At 40.3% G+C, this 21,462-nt stretch overlaps 1 protein-coding gene across 1 annotated transcript in view; it reads right to left on the bottom strand.

Annotated features, from left to right (window-relative positions):
• Nucleotides 1-20,414, bottom strand: part of LOC131479419 (centrosomal protein of 128 kDa-like) — a 59,332-nt gene extending 38,918 nt beyond the window's left edge. The window contains exons 1-6 of the mRNA XM_058659929.1: nt 20,268-20,414; nt 18,313-18,381; nt 12,396-12,522; nt 11,542-11,660; nt 9,391-9,482; nt 7,282-7,354 (exon numbers count right to left, since the gene is read on the bottom strand). Of these exons, the coding sequence (XP_058515912.1) occupies nt 7,282-7,354; nt 9,391-9,482; nt 11,542-11,660; nt 12,396-12,522; nt 18,313-18,381; nt 20,268-20,414 (627 nt within the window). The remainder of the gene's footprint in view (nt 1-7,281; nt 7,355-9,390; nt 9,483-11,541; nt 11,661-12,395; nt 12,523-18,312; nt 18,382-20,267) is intronic.
• Nucleotides 20,415-21,462: the final 1,048 nt, after the last annotated feature.

The raw sequence follows: 21,462 nt of genomic DNA, 5'->3' as shown, positions 1-21,462 counted from the left end.
GGTCCCACGCCCACACGGGGAGTCCTGGAAGAAGCTCCTGGCGCCGGTCTGACCCAGGCCTGGCCACTGTGGCCATTTGGACAGTGCGCAAGCAATGGAAAAACCTCTCTCCCTTATTCTTTTTCTGACTTTCCTTCTCAATGTGTACTGTCTCAAATGTATCCTCAAAAAAACAAGATAGAGAGAATGCATGACTGAAGAAGAATCGGGAAACACTTAACTGAGCAGTGAGTTTCACTGGAGATCTAAAGACAAGATGAATCAGCCTGCAAAAACCTCAGAAAACCATGTGATGGTCCTAACACGGAAGCCAATTCAGCACATTTAAGAGAAAGAGGAAATGCCAGGGAGCAAATGGCCATTGGCCGTGGCAAGGAATTTGCAGAAACTCAGGTAGGATGTTTTCAAAGCAAGAAAATAATTCAATATGATGATAATATTTAACAGCAACATGGCTACCAGGAAGAACACAGTTGGGGCAAGTAGGAAAGTGCAGAGCCTGTCACATCGGCCAATGCAGGGAACTCACTGAGAAATCCCACTGCCTTGAATGTTAAGTAGAGTACTAGGGGGCGACATGAAAAGATTAGGCTCCATACTAAATTAGAAAACAATCAAACTATACATCAATAAAAATTAAACGGCTTTCAGAATTATAACAGTTAATGAAACAAATAAGCAAAAACATTCTGTACAGGATATCATGAATGACTTAATTTCCTAAATATCTCAAGATATTTGACAATATGAGTGTTTGAGGTTTAAAACGTATTTAAATGTATCTTGATATAACTGATTACTTTAATCTGTACTTCTAAACGTGATATGGAGAAAACTCAGAATCTTAGTAATAATAAATACATTTAAAAACAGCACAATTCATTTAAAATCTTTTTAAAAAAATAATGAAATTGCATATTTTCTCCACAAAGAATCTAACTTAGTAAGAAGTAACATGAACTGAAATTTTCCATGTGGTATGAAACCTATACAATATTGACTGTTACAAGTGTTACAAATGTTTCATGACACCATGCCATAATAATTTTGTCTTCCAAAGAGCAAGTTAAAACAAACAAAAAATCATGATTCACAGTGAATTAATAAATCAAATTTTGGCAAGAGTGACAGCAACCAATACTTTTTCTCAAAGAAAAATGTATTCCATCAACTTTCAAGATGGATGTGCTGACAAACAGCCGCAGCCTGGGGACAATGCCCGCTCATTGGCTCAGGGCAGTGGTCACCGACTCAAGGTAAACCGGTGGGAGACAGTAGCAGGCATTTATTTTCACTTCATGCATTTGTTCAATATTTTAAGTTTTCCATGGCTTCTGTGAATTTATTTTAAGTTGAATTTTGATGACTTTATTTTAACTTAAATCTGAAGGGGGAGAAAACAGCTGCAGCCTCAGAAAAACTTAACACTCGAGTAACAAAGCTACATCTCCTCTGACAACCTGCTAGCATGAATTCCGAAATGCAACACAACCTGTCAAACAGTTATAAAATGCAAATGTTGAAGTCAGTTGTAACAAGTGCGTCACAAATCTGTATTAAGCCTTACAAAAACACAAAACAGACATTAAATAGCCTTCCCAAGACCTTGGAAAAGTCAACAACACTATTTTTCAGTTTTGTGTTAGACTACTGCTTCTATCAGAACTACACAGGAATTCACTCCTGGGAGGTTAACTGAACAAATGATCAAAGGCGCAAGACAAGCTGCCTCAGAACAACCTGCTGAGTGCGGCAGCAAAACAGTTCAATTAAGTGCACAACTTGGTGTGGACAACCTTCCAAGTTTAAACAATACAGAAGGCATTGCCTTAACAGACTGGGCACACTGCACAGCAGGGTTAGGAGACAAACCATATTCAGCAATTGTACCAATCAACTGAAAGGCAATGAACTGACATCTAGTCGGGCAATCAAGCTTTAGTTGGATCAGAGTAACCCTTAATGTGATGATGTATAGCAATAATCCTATGGAAAAGTCTGGCTTCCTTTGAATTCCACTAAACACTTTTTGCCCAGTAGTTACACTTTAAACATATGGTAAACTATAGAAAATATTTCAGACTACTTCGTTTTATTTGCTATGTAAAAATGTCAAATGAAACAATAACTTCATTATTGATTTTCCTGTCACATGTTCAAAGGTGAAACTTGGCAAAATGTAATATGTACTGTGTATATTAGCATTATCATGTCACAAATTCCAATTATCATCCAGACTACCTAAAAATTTCCAAAAACAGTGTGACAGTATAGCTGCATATGACCATAGCTCATTAGGGTCTAGAAGGATCTACTAAATACAAGCAAGTCTGGATCAAAGCCATTTTACATGCATGTTCACAAGCTGTACATCAATGTAATAAGCAAATCAAGCTTTTACAGTGAAAAGTATAGTTACCTGGCCAGCACAGTGGCACAGTGGACTAAGCAGCTGCTTTTAAAACTGATATATCACAGTGTTGGTTTGAGTCCCAGCTATTCTACTTCCAATCCAGCTTACTGCTAATGTGCCTGAAAAGATGCAAGTACTTGGGTCCTTGCCACCAAATGTGGGAGACTAACAAGGCATTCCTGGCTCTGGGGTGCAGCCGGGCCAGCCTTGGCTGCTGTGGCCATTTAAGGAACAAACCTGAGTATGGAAGATCCATCTCTCTCTCTCTCCTCCTTCCTCCCTCTACTTCTCCCTCTCCGCCTTTCAAATAAATAAAATATAAATCTAAAAAAAAAATCTAGCATATACAAAAAAATTTCAGGAAGTTTCACTTCCAAAAATTGCACACTAGATAATTCAGATGAACTTATTCACTGATAGTTCGGCAAATATTTTAAATAAAAATATATTTTAAAACACTAGAAAGCTAAAAAAAAGCATAATTAAAAATTAAAATAAATAAAAGCAGTATGGTCCTAAGAGACTAATGTATAGAAGAACAAAAAAACTCTGAGAGATCAGCCTGTCTCTCAGGGTCAATTATTAGTCCACTTCAAAAACGGTAGCTGAAATGCGAGAAAAACTGATAGAGATTATGAGCTAAAAGCAAAAAACCTGAAGTTTGAAGCCTTTCAAGAAACAGGACCTTCCTCCCCACCAGCTACTTTGGACTAGAAACCTAAAGGGCTACTACTTAAGGGGAAACTGGAAATACTTCCAAAAGTTTCTCTCTTAAATTAACACACCAACAAATAATACAATAATCCAAGATTGCTATTGGCCCTGGTGTGTGGCAAAAAGTAAATACACAGCAGTACATTGAAGTGTTTCTGAAAAATACAATCTAAAAAATAGGTTTAACTTTGGGATAAAGGAAAAATTTGAAATATAAGTATACTATTCTTTTTATAATACATATTTTCTAATTTCTTCCCATGGATCACTGGTATGAGTGGATTTTTTTTAAACTAAAACAAATAACTTCCAATTTCATTTTCCACAAACTTCTTGACATACTTTCCTATGGATTGTCAAACACAGTAACACCCTAGGCTTCTACCAGAGCAGCCATAACCCCTTCCAGGAGCACAGCTGATACAGCGCTCAATGCAGAGGAGCCCAGGGCCTCCACTGAGCCCTTGTGAGCACGGCACTCACAGCACCTCAAATCCCACGGAATCAGAGACTTGGTTCAACTATACCACGCTGCCTACCCAAACAGCCACGGGCCCACATGTGACTGCAACTAGACAATACTCCCTGTGTTCATCTGATCTCCATAGCTTTCACACAATATCTAAATCTGGGTAATACATGAAGAAAAGAGGTTTATTTAGCTCACGATTTGGGAGGTTCAAGAGCATGGTGCCAACGTCTCTGCTGTAATGAGGGTCCCACGGTGATGGCATCACAATGGCAGGAGCCCAGGCAGGAGAAGATCACACAGCAAGGTCTGAGTGAGGCCAGAGGGTGGGGCAGGGCCAGCCTTGCTCTTATAACAACCTCTCATGGCATTCATCCGGGTCCCATGAGAACTACCCTAAACACTCCCCAGCACATTGTTCCCAATGACCTACCAACCCTCCATTAGGCTCCAACTCTGAAAGGGCTTCTCATCTCTCAGCACAGTCAGACTGCGAAAGAAGCTTTGAACATACTGAACTCTTGGGGATAAAACGCATTCAAACTTTAGAATTTCTTCAGTCTGAGTTGAGGCACCCCAACTCTCCATGGAATTAAAATCATCTTTGTACAGTTACCCACCCCAACAAGGGCCCAAGTTAGAGCAGCATCTTGCCACCCCTGGGTCCTTGGGTCCCTGATGCTGTAGCGTCTGATCTTATAGGATCTGGGCCACATTCACATACCACCAACCCAGGGTCCAGCATGGCATCTCACCCCCTGTGGTCCAAGTTATCAATGAACCTGTCAAGCTTTTTGTCATAAAAATGCGGCTGCATGGGGCTATAGTTGTGGTGCAGTGGGTAAAACTGTCACTTGCAAGATCAGCATTCCTTATGGACACTGGTTCAAGTCTTAGCTGATTCACTTCTGATCTAGTTCCCTGTCAATGTCCTGGGAAAGCAGTTGAAAATAGCACAAGGCCTTGGGTCCCTGCCACCCACACGAAGATCTGGTTGATCTAGGCTCCTGATTTCATTCTGGACTAACCTCAGCTGTTTTGGCCATTGAGGGAATGAACCCATGGATGGAGAATGTGTGTGTGTATGCACACACACATGTGTGTGTGTACATAACTCTGCCTTTCAAATACATCGTTATTTAAAATAATGCAGCTGTGCCTGGCCTTCCCCCCTCACAGCCTCTGAAGCACCCTTTCCTCTCCAAGGCTGGGTGAATCCAAGTTCCTTCCCCACACTCAGAACCACAGCTACATCCCAGCCCCTGGGTCGGAGCTGCTACCGTGTGCTTCAGAGAAGATCTCAGTGTACTAGGGTAAGTTTAGCCAACGCTGGTTTGGGGACAGAACTTGTGCCTCAAATCCCTGGTGCTACATGAGCTTAGCAAGCTCCTGAGCCGAGGAATGTGACTCAACAACCACTCCAAGATCTGTGCCACAAGCCAGGCTTCCGTGGCTGGCTGTGATGCACATCAGACCCCCGACCAAGACAGATGTCCCCCAGTAACACACTCCTCACTGTGACGAAGATGACAACAAGGGGATCACGAGCGAGGCTTCTCCCTAAAGACCCAGCCAGCCACCATCAGTGTAGAAATTCCTGCAGCCGGAACTGCCGAGGCGGACGCAGTCGGGGCTAACGCTGGCCACAAGAAAAGCCTCACAAAGACCATATCGCTGCACCCAGCCTCCCCAGCACGCTCAGGTTCATCTGCAGGTCAAAGTGTCCTTGGAAAAGCACAGACCTGAACACAGGAACATGAAACACAAAAATGCAAAGAGACAAGCCACTGTCAAGGGAACACAGCAACTCTCCAGCAGTCGGCCCCAGTGAGAGAGAAATCGGGGGATTTCGTAGAAGGCATTGAAGAATAACAATTAAAAATTCAGCAAGATGCAGAAAAATGCATATGCACAATTCATTGAAATTGAGAAAACAATTTCTGCACTGAATAAGTAATGAAACATACATAACAAAGAACCAGAGGTAAATACAGGACTAGAAAAACTCAACGAATGAAGTTAAAAATACAACTGAGAACTTCAATAGTGCACTGCGTCAAGCAGAAGAAGGGATCTATGGAGCTGAAAGATGAACAGAAATGATTCAGGAAGGAGACAGGGCAGTGAGGGAGAACAGGTAAGGCCAAGGGGAGCCAGCAGTTCCACCTGGGACTTCCCCGGGGCTGGCACAAGTGCAAGCACCCTGCTCATCTTCTACCGCCTTCCCAGGAGCAGCAGCAGGGAGTCAGACTGAAAGAGGAGCAGCCAGGTTTCCAACTGACACTACAAAACAGACATCAGTCGGCCAGGCGGTGGCTTCAACATCTACACATCAAGGCTGGCCCCAGCAAATGCTTACCGTTATGTGAGTTCCAGAAATAAAAGCACAGAAAATAGAAGCAAAAACCTTATTCATTGAAACAGTTGCTAAAATCCTAAGTCTCTGGAGAAACAGATATCTGGATTACTGGAAGTCAAAAACCCAAATGGTCCTCCCTCTCCACGGCACACTATAATCAAATCATCAAGAGCCAATGACCAGAGAAAGAAAAGATTATATTCCATACAAAAATACTACACTCAGAATAGTCTCGCACACACACACACACACAGAGTGAGGGAATTCATTCCCACTAGTGTGCCTTACAAGGAATGCTTTAAGAAAGTTCATCCAACACAAACAAAAGGACAATAATTACTCTCAGAAATATATGAGAGCACAAAGCTCCCCGGGAAAAGTAACTTTACAGTCAAGCGAACAATACTCTAATACTGTACAAACCATGTGTAAGTCATACATATCTCTAATATGAAGCCAAAAGTCAAAATAGTCAGCAATAACTAAGCTATAGTAAGTTATTTAAGGGCTGCACAATATAAAAAGATTTCAACTGTAACACCAAAAACAAATTTGCCGTGTAAATTTATGCGCAACAGAGTTTCTATTAGCCTAAAACAGTGTAAATGTTTTAGGTAAGCATCAAGGTAACTATATACAAACTTTACGGCAGATATAACAAAAAAATCTGAACTCCATGCACACAAGGGTCTGCAAAATGCACATTATGAAAAAGTAGGAATTTCAGAATTGTTCCAACCCCTCCTCCAAAATATGATCTTTTAAATACACTTTGCAGGCCCAGCACAGGAGCCTAGTGGCTAACGTCCTTGCCTTGCATGTGCCAGGATCCCATATGTGCACCGGTTCTAATCCTGGCAGTCCCATTTCCCATCCAGCTCTCTGCTTGTGGCCTGGGAAAGCAAGAGAGGATGGCCCAAAAAGCGTTGGGACCCTGTACCTGTGTAGGAGAACCAGAAGAGGCTCCAGGCTCCTGGCCTCAGATCGGTGCAGCTCCAGCCATTGTGGCCACTTGGGGAGTGAATCAACAGATGGAAAATCTTCTTCTCTGTCTCTTCTCCTCTATGTATATCTGACTTTCCCATAAAAAAAGTCTAAAAAAATTCATTTTTCTGTAACTTCTTGAAATATATTCATGCCACCATTATAGTATTTCAGACTCTAATATCCAAAAATCCATGAAGGTGCAAAACATATTTTAAATGGGCATACATCATCCAGAGACTAAACTCCACAAGTCTTTGTCCATAATTATAACCAGCCCAGTCACACTAACAGCATCTCCAAAAACATTAAATAATGCTGTTTTAGAAACACAATTCTTACCACTTCTTGTTTCTGGGCTTCATTAAGTTTTTCAGCCAATTCTTCCAAAACTCTTTTTGTTTCAGCATCTGATCTAAGCAAACAAAGAAAATGGTTTTAACTTGGATATTTGAGGAAACACACAGAACTGTTGAAATTTGCAGCATGACACTCCCATCGAATAATCCACTGCTGTGGCTCTCAACATTAGCAAATATATAAACACCTAGACCGCTTGTTTAAAAAAAGAATGCTGGAAACCACTGCCCAAATTTCCGAAAGACCAAACCTGCAAAAAGCCCAAAAATCTCTCTCTCTACAAATCCCCACACAAGAGTCTCTACTGTACTGGAACTCACCCTCACCCTCACCCGCAAACTTGCCACACTATTTCCCATTGGGAAGACGGGAAAAAAATGAGAGTAGGGAGGAACGACAAAACTCTTAATTCCACTCTCAATCTCACAGTCATGACCAACTTATATCGAAGTGTGACATATAAACTCAGTCCTCATTAACTTATCATCCAAATTTTTCTTATAAAATTAGTGGGAAATTAACACATGATAAACAGCACAGAAAGACTTGTAGAGGAAAGAAACAGCCTTTCTCACTGAGACTTCCTTATCTCTGATAAGCACCTACAGGCAACCTCGGCCGAACATTAAGTCTCTTCATTTGCTGCTTCTCTTCATTGTTTTCAATCATATCATTGAAATGTTTGAAATATTTCACTTATTCACATTCCTTCACAGTTCTGGATAATGTACTACTATTTTTAGCATTTTCATTGTTTGTCTCTGTAATTTTACATAGTTAGAAGTGGATGATTTTTCCCTCATATTTTATCATGCTTACATTTTCATCAGCTCACAAGTAGATCACAGTTTTGCTTTTCTTTTTTTCTAGAGTTTCTCTTTATTTTTCTCTTTAATTTAAAATATTAAGCCTTGCCAGTCTAAAAGATAAATAACATAGCTAAATAATGTGGTTCACGATTTAGGAATTTAAATGTTTTTATTCCTATCAGCTATGTGTGAACATGATCTTGATCAGACTCTGGGGTTTCACGGTCCAAGAGTGAATTCTGTATCTATTACATCTCTCTCATTTAATTTCTAATAAGTCAAGTTACTTTGCTTCTGTGTAACCACTCCTGATTCCTAAGACAAAAGGAAATCCAAATGAATACCCAATAGGGTTATGCTAGAAATCAATAAAACCACCTGGCACGAAATAGGTACTCAATAATATGAGTTAATAGAATTAGAAATAATATTAGTAGAAACTTTTACTTTTATTACAGAATTTCCTGCCTTCCAACTCAACAGAAGGTAAATTATGCACATTATGTTTCAGACTCACAGACTTAACTTGTATAGTTTGACATTTTTTTGTTTCAGCCTAGAGAATACTGGTGTAACAGTCCGATTTCCTTAGTGGGATTTGGCACGTGAACTTTCCTAATCTTTGCTGCATGAAGAGGTAACTTTGGTTGCTCCCTAATCTTTGCTACATAAAGACAATACCTTTTAAGAAGGTACAAAAATATTTGCTTCTTAAAAAGCTGAGTCCTTAAAAGAAAGCCACCTGCCTCTGATGAAAATGAAATGAATGGCTAAGTTTTAGATTAAGTGATAGTTGTTGGGGACTATTCAAGTTCAACAAAATTTTAAAGAGAGGACAAATGTTCAACACCCAGTTTCCAATAATTATAACTAAGAGTTACGGTATATCTGATTCCAAAGTGGCTCATGTCCACTGACATCACATTATGCATATATATATATTTTCCACCTACAATGGCAAGAGTCAATTTCTAACTCCCTCTGCCTCTCTCCAAGATATTTGCCAAAAAAGAAGAGCCTCTTTGTTACAAAATTATCTCCGTATCAGCATATTAACATCAGCATTCTATTATATCAACGAAAGTATTTAAAGAATAAAATTTGTCTTTTAAATTATGACACAGTTAAAACCGAAAGTGTTTTAAACTGCCCTAGTAATACATTTTAACACACTTGCATGAAAACACAGCACTGTTTCTCAAATCTATATGGATATCTCGATTACAGCAGCTAATTCTTGTAATAATTCATGTCTCCCACGACAACCACATTCTGCTTTTACCGGCTTCTTCTGGAGAGTTCCCTGTTGAAATCTTCTCCAAGGCGAGCCTGTTCACTGCTGAGATCTCGGAGGGACTGATGGAAAGCGTGAAGCTGCCGGGAGACAAAACAGCTGCTCAGGCGAGATTCTATTAGGCTCTTCCAGAAGGCACACAAGTTCAGAATAAGATTTTGTCCTTTGCAACATAAGCAAGTTCTATAACGTTAGTAAAAATAATAATAATAAAATATCTGTTCAGAAAGAAATCTGCTTTTTTCAAAGAAAAGTCTTTCTTTGACCCCAGCACATACCCTCAAGAAAGGGTGAGCAAACACTTTTTGTAAAAGTCACAGTAACAGATACCCTCTTTGTCACAGCTACTCCAGTGTGGCATCCACAGTGCAAAGGTGGCCATACACAAATGAACACAGCTACATTCTAACACAACTATATTTTTATCAGCCCACATACCCTCATTTGCCAACTGCTTCTGAGAAGTTCCTCCCCACCGCTACCAGGAACCACATACTAGAAAGCATGAAGCTGCATTATCCATGGTGAGAACACTAAAAACAAGCCAGAAGCCCACGCAGAATGCAACAGAGATAAATGAGTTGTGATAGATTTCTCCCTGGAAATAAAGCAATTAAATCTACCTTTACAGTAACCAAGACAGGGGTTGAAAACGTAGCATTTGCAGCTGAAGTGGTGGCAGCAGATTGCTAATCCTCCACACACAGTGCCAGCATTCCACACAGGAGCCGGTTCAAGCTGGCCGCTCCACTTCCCTGAAGCTCCCTGCTCATGGCTTGGGAAAGCAGCAGAGGACAGCTCAAGTCCTTGAGCCTCTGCAGCCATGTGGGCGACCCTGAGGAAGCTCCTGCTTCCTGGCTTCAGATAAAAGTCAACTCTGGCTATTGTGGCCATGTCAGGAGTGAACTAGTGAATGGAATGTCTCTCAGTCTGTCTCTCCCTGTACTCTTTCAAATTCAATAAATGGATCTAATGATCATAATAATTACATCAGTACCACTTCAGCTACATAAAGCTTAAACCGGACAAAAATAAACAAAATGGGGACCCAGCGGCGTGGCCTAGAGGCTAAAGTCCTCTCCTTGCATGCACCGGGATCCCATATGGGCACCTGAGCTCACCTCCTCACACACCTGCAGCTCCCCCTGAGCTCTCACTCCACTTTCAGACCTCAGCTGAGTCCTCACTCAAAGGCTGTTCGCAAGTGGGGCAGGTGCCTCAACTACACACTCCATGTGCCCGTGCTTCCTTCCGTCAGAGCACGTACCTCAGTTCACCGCTGAATATTCATGTGCTTATTTGATTACCACCTAGCTCCCATTAAGATTATAAACTTACTGAAAAGGCAAAGATAAGCATAAGCACTGATCCAACAATACAGGCACCAAGTGAAAAAGGAAAGAAGTAAATGAGGGTAAACTTCTCTGCTCTCGATTTAATAATACAGCCCATGCTGGCAAGTTCCATTTACCAAAACAAAACACAGGCAATCAAAAATGTACAAGGCATTTTCTAATGCACTGGGTTTTAGATAAACTTTGGGATCCAATCTTAAAATTATCAAAACAAAAATGTGGAGTCAGAAACTTTCCCTGGCCCTCTTCTAACTAACCTAGCTATCTAAGATAACAAAGTGAAACCTTTAGCTCTGTGGCAAATTTCAAAGAAGCCAAAGGTGCATGTTCACTCAACACATTAGCACGAAACGGTTCCATCCAATGATTTCAATAGTCATAAAACTATCAATGATGGAAAACCAACAGGTCAACTACACAGGGACTGCTTGCTTCATACCAAACCAAACTTCGGCAACTAGAAAGCAGCTGACGTCACGGGGCTTAGAGAGAGGGAATCACTTCAACAGGGAAGGAAACCAATCATGTCCAATCAAACTCACAGTTAATTGTTCTGCAACATGTAATCCCCCCCACACAAAATTTGAAAAATCAAAGTATGATGGAAATGCGTACACTTAAATAATAGTATTGCTTTTTTAATAAAAGAGAGAAAGGGAGAGAGAGACCAGAATCCAGTTACAAATGATCAAACTCTAACTATAGCCATTAAGGTCCAGTGTCGGTGATTTACACAGAAACATGAGGAAATGCTGCGCACAAATCACAGAATGGCACGAGGTACCTGGGCCATGTTTCCAGGCTCCTGAACACACCGGACGCCGGTTTGAGATCTAATTCGTCTAATGCCCTGGGAGTCCCCATAGTCCTTGAGAGGTGAGGTAGGTGGAACGTGATGGCTCTCTTCACAATTGAAAGAAAAGGAAGAGGATTAAAACATTACATGAACATCAAGAATCTAATGCATTAGAAAAATTCCTTTTAAAAAATCGCATGAGAACAAAACAATCTAAAATGTTCTAAAACAAACACATAGCACTCATCACTTCATCACTCAGCACTATAACACATGCCCTTAACCCAGACTATTTCCTAAGGATCTCGCTGCATCCATAAAGTTCCACAAAATGGGCAAAAATTTTCTTTAAGCAGATTTTAAAATAGGGAATAGTCTGGAAATAGAGCATTCAAAAGTTCAAATCTGCTATGCTTTTTAAAAAAACACTATAATATTTTCTCATATATAAAAATAATAAATTATTAAAGTTTCATGACTATCTAATTTAAAAATACTAATAAAAAACAAAGTTTCAAATAAAAATTAACCTAAAAATCTTGTCAGTGTGCCAAAATAAAAGCAAGTTACATAGAAAGAAGAGATGGCAGTGTCCAATTTCCAGTCATGATCATCATGACCTACAGCAATAAAAAAAAGATAATTAATTATTTGTAGGTAGTCTACAAAGTATGAGAAAAGCAGAACTAAAGACTCAAAAGATCCTTTCATATATCTCAACTATGCACTGTAAAATCCTTAAAGGAAGTATATTGTAACTCCCAATCCAAAGGACATGATGGAGGGCTGTATGTCTCCAGGGAGTAAATGTATTCAACATGTACCACATTTGAAGGGTGTACCTGTCAGAGCGTTGTCATCGGACTCACTGGCACTCAGACTCGGAACAGAGAAACTTCTCCCTCCTGAGTTTCTCAATAAACGTTGACTTCGTAGTTGACCTATTGAATGTTCCAAGCTTTCTTTTAGCTAGATTTGAGAATATAATGAAGGGAGAGTTACTCTTTTTAAACAACTCCCAAATACAAATAGAATACAGATGATAAGCTATTTCTGAAATATCTGGCATTCTAAAGAAAATTCATAAAAGAGATTATTTTCAACTACGCTAGGGAATCTCAAAATAGTAAACATAAATATGTTAAGAAGCGACGCTAACAGCAGGTCTTAACAGCATCTGTCACTACCTACTCCATATTTCTATTGCCAGAATTTGGTAAAGATCACCACTTTTTATGGCCTTACAAAATCAGTCCAAAACATCTCATACAAGCAGCGCCCATGCAGAGGTACCAAGCCAATACATCAGAAAGGAAGACAAAGCCTTTCTCCTTCAGAAATCCCAGCGATAGCAACAGGAAACAGAACAGCTGTCCTTGCCACTACTAAAAACCCAGAGTCCACTGCCTCTGTTATCAGAATATCCCGTTGATGATTTAAAGACTTCAAATCCCAGAAAACCCGGTTGTCAAGCACCAACAGCCAGATGATCTAACTGATACAGCACAACCTGAGATAGCATGAATATAGTTGTCCAAACCATGCCCTCAGACTTTAGGAAGTCAGACAGCAGGAAATACAAGAAAATACCTTTTAGACCTAAAGAGATGCCTTCAATAAAAACACATTAAGTACAGAGAATGATAGAGTTGTAAAGTTAGAGATCAGAGATCAGGATTCAACTAAAATCTGAGAAAATATGAGGAAAATCCATACAGTCTGAATAGCTAGGAGCTTCAGGTCTGAATTTTATGCAGGAATAATCAAAAAGAAATTACTAAGAAAGTAAAGCAGTGAAGCACATGGCAAGTTGTCTGGAGCTCTTAAAATACAATGTCAACACCAAACAACTTATGCAGAAGGCTTGACCAAATTCTTCCAAGGGTTAAAAGGAAGAACACCACTTATAAACACGACACCCGGTGTTGGAGGGGAAAAGTGCAGAAATAAAGCAGCCTGTTAACAAGCAGGGACAGCTGAAACAATGCAAGTCCCAAACGCAGCACGTCTTTTCACTGTGGCTGCTTGGATGCAGCTCTTCTACAGAACCAAACCAAACCAATCTGGTTTAAGAGCTGGAACTAGAATTTCAGCAATCTACCTGTTTTCCATATTTGTTAAAAAATAAATTCAGTCTAATATTTCTATATCCTTCTGTCCTTTGCTTCCCCATGTCAAGATACATGCAAAACCATGCAAATTATTTGCTAGCTTTAGAACCTAGTCTGTGAATCTGTGAAACAGAGCTGAGAATCAGGCAGGGAAATCCTTGAGGGCAATTTACATATGAATGAAATAACATACACATACCAGAGGTTGTATCTAGTAAACACAAAATAGCACAGCACATATTTATAACAAAATGGCAAGAATAAAATAAAATTAAATAACATGAAAACTAATGGGCTTCAATCAGGTTGTACACATGCGGAAAGGACTACCAGTGTGAGGAATGCAGACTACAGGAATTACTGGCAGAACAAGAGTATAACTTTCTTGTTTGACATCTTTCAAACCAAGTCTAATTTCAGTAACCAAAGTCAGTTTTCATTTCTTTCAATTGCTTTTCTTCTAACGTTATCACCTGTTTAGATTTGCTGTTTTTATTATTATTTTTAATGATCTGCTTTTATTTGAAAAGATTTACAGAGAGAAGATCTTCCATCACTGGTTCACTCCCCAAATGCCCACAATAGCAGGAGCTAAGCCAAGCTGAAGCCGGAGTTCCGTTGTAGAGATCCTGGACTCTTGACTTCAAGCATAAGCTCTGACTCTATCCTCTCTGCTTCTCGGCCATCCCTTGGGATCTCAACATCTCAAAGGAAAAAGTACCCAAAGCAGGGCTACCCCTCTGGATTTCCTTTTCTTTACAGCTCCTGTCTACAAAATGCCTCACTGTCTTAGTAGTCCCCTGATGTGTTCATAACATTACTTTTTATTTCTCCACCTTTCTAGTTCCTCTCTGCAGGACAGTTGATACAGATTAATCTCATCCACCAACGCCAAAGGAAGAACTTGCAAACACCCTTTTTTGTGTGGACTTATTAACTACTAAGTCCTAAACTGTAATTAAAAGCTGGTAAATAAAATGGATTTTTGCATATACATACAGACACACATATACACACTACCACATACATTTTTTTAATTTAATCTGAAAGAGTTACAGAGAGAAGGAGAAACAGAGAGAAGCCCTATCCTCTGGTTCACTCACTCCCCAAATGGCCAAAATGTTCAAGCTGCAGGGCAGGGTTCAAGCTAGCAGTCAGGAGCTCTATCCGAGTCTCCCATGTGAGTGACCACGGAGTCGCCATCTGCTGCTTTTCCCAGGCCATCAGCAGGAAGCTAGATCAGAAGTGGAGTAGCTGGGTCTAGAACTGGCACTAACATGGGATGCTGGCATAGCAGGAGGCAGTTTTACCCACTATACCACAGCATCAACCCCTTAACCTTAATGTTTTGTGATGAACAATACTGTTACGCTGAAATTAAGGCATTGTTTTGTAAATATTACATGTATTTATTACTGAGAGAAGAAGTTAGAAACTACCCATTTCACTGTGACCAAACAGGTAGAGATGGGGTTTACACAGTCATGCAAGGCCTAAAGAGCTAGCAGCAAAGTTTGTGGTCCACGCAGTTACTTATAGTAATTTACACTGTGAAAGCTGAAGTTTGAACTGCATTGCTTAAGGACAGGTGTTATTCAACTAAATGAAGGTAATGAAATTCAGGCATAGCAAAGCCTTACAAAAGCAGAGTATTTACCAAGTCCTCAGTAGCTACACTGTGCTTCCCCTAGAGGTGTCATAACTCCTTAAAGTGAAACAGTGTGCTAAGTAGCTCTTACCTAAGAATAGTACTCTTTTTTCCTCCAACTTCATTGAAATATAATTGACAGATACCAAGTTTTATAAGTTTTTTAAATGACTTCCCAGTGTCCATAATGGCCAGCTCTGAACCGGTTCCTTAGAAACCAGCTCCCAGGAAGGTAAGGTTTCCAAGCAATAGTAAATAGGTATGAAACTAGGGTATAATTTAACAAAAAGTATCAAGAACAACTAAAAAACTAAATCATCTAATAAAATTAGGTTACAATGAAGGCAAAATGAGAAATGGACAATAACTATATATGCAGACTTCCTTCGCCAACACACAGCATCAACACCTGTTGCACGGAAATACAATGCCACAAGGAGACATGTCTTGTGTTGTAAAACACTTCTCTGCAGGAGTTACTGTGGAAGTTCACTCCCCAGATGTCTGACTTAAAGGAAGTTTGCTGCCATAAAGTAGGAGCTAATATCAAACTTGGTGAAAAGTAGGCTTGTTCTCTGCGGTCACTTACAAATGCTTTCAGCAGTTCACTAATACACTCAAAAGCAAAAAAAAAAAAAAAAAAAAAAAAAACCTCTCATTATTAATAAAGAGCCTGAACCACTCCATGAGTTATCCAAAATACAGCCTGCAGCGCCAGCTATCAAATACATCACAAATGATAAAAATCCTGTAAATACAAAAAGTTATTTTCTAAACAGAAAATGTTTCCCTGTGTTCAAGCAACTAGCTCCCAATTACAAACGATAATCAAAGCCATACTTCCATTTCATAAATATCAAGTGTTTGATTTCGACTTGAGAGTTACATGACAATTCAGTACAGGAAAAAATATATATATTCTCCATAATGCAAATGCAATATTAACCTTATTACAGAATACACTCATCATTGGAATCATGAAGGAACTAGTTTGTTTATTTTTATTTGAAGGACAGAAAGGAGCAGGCCTTCGTGCAGCAGGTCTTAGATGCCACACCCCCTCCCAGACGGCTTGGCTAAAGGCCTGACTCCAGTTCAACCTGATTTCCTGCTAGCACACATCCTGGGAACAAGCTGGTGATGCCTGAAGCACTTGGGTCTCGGCCACCCACTTGGGTGTTTGAGGAGTAAACCAGCCAACAGAAGACCTTTTCATCTTTGTCTTCTTCCGTCTCTCCCTCCCACCATCCTTCACTCTTAAGCCTTCTCTTCTCCCTTTTCCCCTCCTCCACGACCCTGTCTCCCTCTATTTCTCTTTCAAGCGAAGTAAATTTTTAAAAACAAAGAGACAAGATAAGTAGAGTTTACACTGACTGCTTAACTTCTCAAATAGCAGCAACCGCCAAATTGGCGCAAGCTGAAAACAGAAGCTAAGATTCGGATCTGGGGCTGGCATAGCATGCTAGTTTCTACCTGTGGCACCAGCGTCCCCTATGGGCACCAGTTCATGTCCCGGCTGCTCCACTTCCGATCCAGCTCCCTGCTTTGGGCCTGGGAAAGCAGTGGAGGGTCAGAGGATTGTCTAGGTCTTCGGACTCACACAGGAGCCTCAGAGGAGGTTCCGGGCTCCTGGCTTCCGATGTGCTCAGATCTGACCTGGCCATTGCAGCTATTTGGGGAGAGTCAATCAGTGGGAAGGTCTCTTTCTCACACTCTCTCTCTCTGGATGGAAGATATCTCTCTCTTCTCTTTCTCGCTTTCTCTCCTCTCTCTTTCTCTCTGTGCTTCTCTTTGCAAATCTGCCTTTCAAATAAAAATCTTAAAAAGGAAGGAATGCAATCCAGCTCTGCCACAGGAGTGACAGGGATGACAGGGATCCAATCACCTAAGCCACCACCTGGTGCCTCCCAGCTGCACAGTGGTATTGAAAGCAGGGCTGGGACTTGAACCAGGAACTGCAATATGAAACACAGTGACCTAAGCCACTATGCCAATTGCCTTCCTCATGAAAGAACACACTTAACTGGTTTTCCAAGAGTTTACTGAAGATGAGTAAATTCCAAAGGAAGGAAAAATAGAATTATCTACACAGTAATACAAAAATTAATCACTGTCTTCCAAATTCTGTAGTTTCAGACATCCCTAAGAAAAGTAAACAAAACTGCCAAATCCTTGAAAGGTTAGCTTTGAAAAACCTAACGGGGGGAGGGGTGGGGTGATTCCCAGTTCCAACGAAACTGTATCACATAATACAATGTAATCAATGAATAAAAAAAAAAAAAAAGAAAAAAAAAACATAACAAACTGTATGTATCTTTTAAACCAGCAATTCTACTTCCAATAATCTTTCAGGATTATATATATGCACAAAAATTCACAATGCTACATTGTTTGTACTAAGAAAAAAATAGATATATCCATCCTATGAAATATTATATAAAGATGCAAAAGAATATGCATACTGTTCAAAAGAATGCAGTAGAGCCACACAGAGTCCTATGGAAAATGACAGAATTAAAGGAAAAAAGTAGCCAAACTTATACTATATAATAACCTATCTTTAAAGCAGCCAAACTAATATGTTTGTATATGCACAGAACATGTCTACAAGAGGGAAGAAATTGCCAAAATCGCTATCTCCAGACTGGAAGTGAGAAAAACTTTATTTTTAAAAACCATGAGCACACATCACTTCAAAGTAAATCATCCTTGAAATCCTTATCTCCCCAGGAGGGTATCCATTGCCAAATTTAATTAGTCTCTAATTCATGACCTGAATTCTTTGGTCCCAGGCTTTAAATTCAACAGAATCTAATCTACACAAACTAGTGAGCAATCTATCTGATAAACTACTCTAATTTTAAATTACAATGCAGTAAAACAGTTTAAAAGCAATGATTATCTCATTATTTCACATGCACACTCCCAAAAATCTATAATCCAAAAAAGATAGGCAAGAAAAATGTATAGAAATGGCCTCATTTGTTCTATAGCACTCGCCTGTCCGTTACTATATTCTCGGTATCGTCCAAGCATCTGGTCTACTTGTCGCAGGTTCCAACTGGTATCCTTGAGGAAGATAATTCACTAATTATTACTTATGTCAAACACCGCTTCCCCCAATCAATACTGGCACTATGGCAAACAGCCAAGTCAAACATTCACAACAGATCCAAATTCTATCATAATTATCCTAAATGTCAACATACTTCCAAAATATTAGGTCAACCTTAACACAAGTGAAAGAGCAATTTATCTGCAATTTATGTGTGTAAATCCAACTCACATACTTTGCATCTTTATCCAAGGATCCATAATAAGTTGGCAGCTGAACCATAAATTGGAAAGAATCATCATGATCTAATTTGTGTGACTCTACTATCATACCCATTTGATACAAAATGGATCCTGGAAGAGCAAGTCCAGGGAACTGTGTGCGAAGGACCAAGCCCTCTGGAGCAAAGCCATGTCAAGCACAACTTCAGCTCAGAACTTCATGGAGAAACAAGGAAGTGTCCTTTAATTTTTAACTATAAACAACAAATTGAGCTCTGATCTCACTGAAAATGTTCTCACCCAAATTTGATGGATTTTCCTACAGAAATTAATGGAAACATTTCTTTCAAACCTATCTACTTACTAATATGCCTAATCAATTTAAAATTGTAAAGATTCATCATCCAAACATCCAATGCTATATTAATTTGAATAGTTCAAAAAGAATATGTCTTCAGTAAGGCAGAGATATATCTACCATTCGCTGATTTTTTTTTCCCCTAAATTTCTGCCACAGTTAGGGGAAGACTTAGGTCAAAGCCAGGAGCCAGGAATTCAATTTGGATCTCCCATGGGAGTGGTGGAGACCCCATCCCATGGGATGCATTAGTGGAAGGTGGTATCAGAGGCGGTGTTCAAGCGCACACCAGGGACCTCATAAGGGATGCATCTCACGCCAAATGCCCACCCCATCCCAATTTTTAAAAACAAAATATGCCTTTTCTGCCAGAAATCCTCCTCTTCTTATCTAGCACATAGTCTCAAAGTAACCAAGCAAATGAAAACCCACGCTTCTCCCGGCTGAGGCAACAGTGAGAGGCGAGCATCCTGTTTGTGGATTTTGTTTTTCCGGTCTGACTCTGCTACTCCTTTCCCGACGAAGCCACCAACTGTCTCCACACAAACAGCCAGCTACTGTCAATGGTTAGGCACAAATAAAAATGGCAGCCCTTTATGTGTTACTCATCCATAAATAATCTACTCCATTAACACACCAACAATTCCCCCAAAGGCCCATGTCCACCAGCAGCTCAACTGTGGTCATTTCTTGGCTTTATTCCCACAATACTTTATTTGCAAATACTACTTTGTTCCTAACTATTCTCACACAAACTATCAGATATTTCAAATATCTTTGTTCTTTGACTTCAGAAGCAAAATAATGATCCTTAAATATTTCTAAGCCCCAACTCCCAGAACCTGTAGAAATACTTTACAGAGCAAAGGTGGGTTCACAGATGTGATTAAACCTACAGCTGGAATGCTTTGGGCTGGATTAACTGAAAGATCCAAAGAAGCCCAAGTACAGTGAAGAGGAAAGGGCACGCAGGGTTGGTGGAGTGATGCGCTGTGAGGATTCACCCTAGCCCTGCTGGCTTTGAAGAAAGAAGGGGACACAGATTAGATGGACGGCCTAGAAACAACACAGGATTCGGGCCAGATTTCCTCCTCAAGCTTCTGGACAGTAAGGCAGCCCTCCCAATCCTGTGATTTCAGTTCAAGCAGACCCTCAACAGACTTTGGACTCATAGACCTATAAGGTAACCATCATCATTATTTAATACCCCAGTTTTGCGTGGCAACTCACTATACCAACAGGAAAACTAGCACACCAACTGAAACTCTGAGCAAGCACAAGCTACTGACAGCCTATGGAAGGCCATCACTGGGTCACTAACCTGTAACGTGCTTGTTATGCTGTAGACCTTCTCAGTGACGTCTACCGCAGGATGACCTCGAACTTCCTTGTGAGTTGACCTGGCAGCCCATCTACTCAGTCGGTCACAACAGAAGAAGCGGTTTGAATCACTGGATGATTCTGCCATCGGTGTACACCAACCCTCAACAATAAATTCAGATCAAACTCAGCCATTCATTACAAAGCATGAAAACAAGACATTCTTAACTGTCCAATCTCTTTAAGTATTTATTATGCTCATTCTTCAGCTTACTGTAATTTCTACATAAATACATTAGAAATACAGAAAGTTACTTTCCTGTGTACTTCTCCCTCTTTTGTTTTTTTTGTTTGTTTCTAGAGAACAAATCTTCAGATATAATTTTAGTCATATGTAGAGCCTCAAATAATCATTCCTTAGACTTGTCCAATGTCTCATTTTAAATGTACTTTCAAATAGAGCATTTCACTGAAGCCTACAAAACTGGAAAGTGGATAAGGAAAATACAGTTACACACTAAAGCTAGCATTCCCAGGTCTCTTGCTTTTAGGCTGAGGTCCTCTCGAATAAGCTCCAAGAACGTGAATCTTTAAAAATACAGCGCAGTACCTACAATGAGAGCCCTCTCTTCAATGAAAAATCTCATGCACTCTTATTTCAAATAAGCAGAGAATTAAATGAATGTTCTAAGACAGGCACAGATCCTATCATAACTGTCATGGGAGAAGGCAGCAGCTTTAAGATTGTTACCAAAATAGACAGGCAAATCACCTGGGTGTAATTTCAGCAGTAGAAAATTCTCTAAGCCCTTTTATCTCATCTTTACCTTGGTGGTTTGTGGGGAGCAGCTGACCCCAGCGTGTGAGGGGCGGCAAGATGGCGGCTGGCCCAGGACCAGGAGGTGGGATTTGTCCCACCAGTAGGCAGGCAGCAAGTCACAAGGATGGGCTAATGCTCCCCCGCTGCGATTGCTGGCCTATCAGATAGCGCCCGTGGACCCACGGGGAGAAGTGATTGGTGGAAAAGAGTATAGAAGCGGCCCATTTTTGGCAATAAACCTTCTTGTTCGTCTGCCCTTTTCGTTCGTTTGTGTGTGTGTTCGTTTGGTGTGTGTGTGCCGGCTGCGGTGGTGGTTCCTGTTTTTTCCAGGCCCTCGAGATTCCTCATCATTTTAGTGTCGCTGCAGGGCGGCGAC

The sequence above is a fragment of the Ochotona princeps genome, unplaced genomic scaffold (genome assembly GCF_030435755.1).
Source record: "Ochotona princeps isolate mOchPri1 unplaced genomic scaffold, mOchPri1.hap1 HAP1_SCAFFOLD_140, whole genome shotgun sequence".
Taxonomy (NCBI): domain Eukaryota; kingdom Metazoa; phylum Chordata; class Mammalia; order Lagomorpha; family Ochotonidae; genus Ochotona; species Ochotona princeps.
Note: the sequence above shows the minus strand (reverse complement) of the source record. Positions and strands in the feature narration are given on the sequence as shown.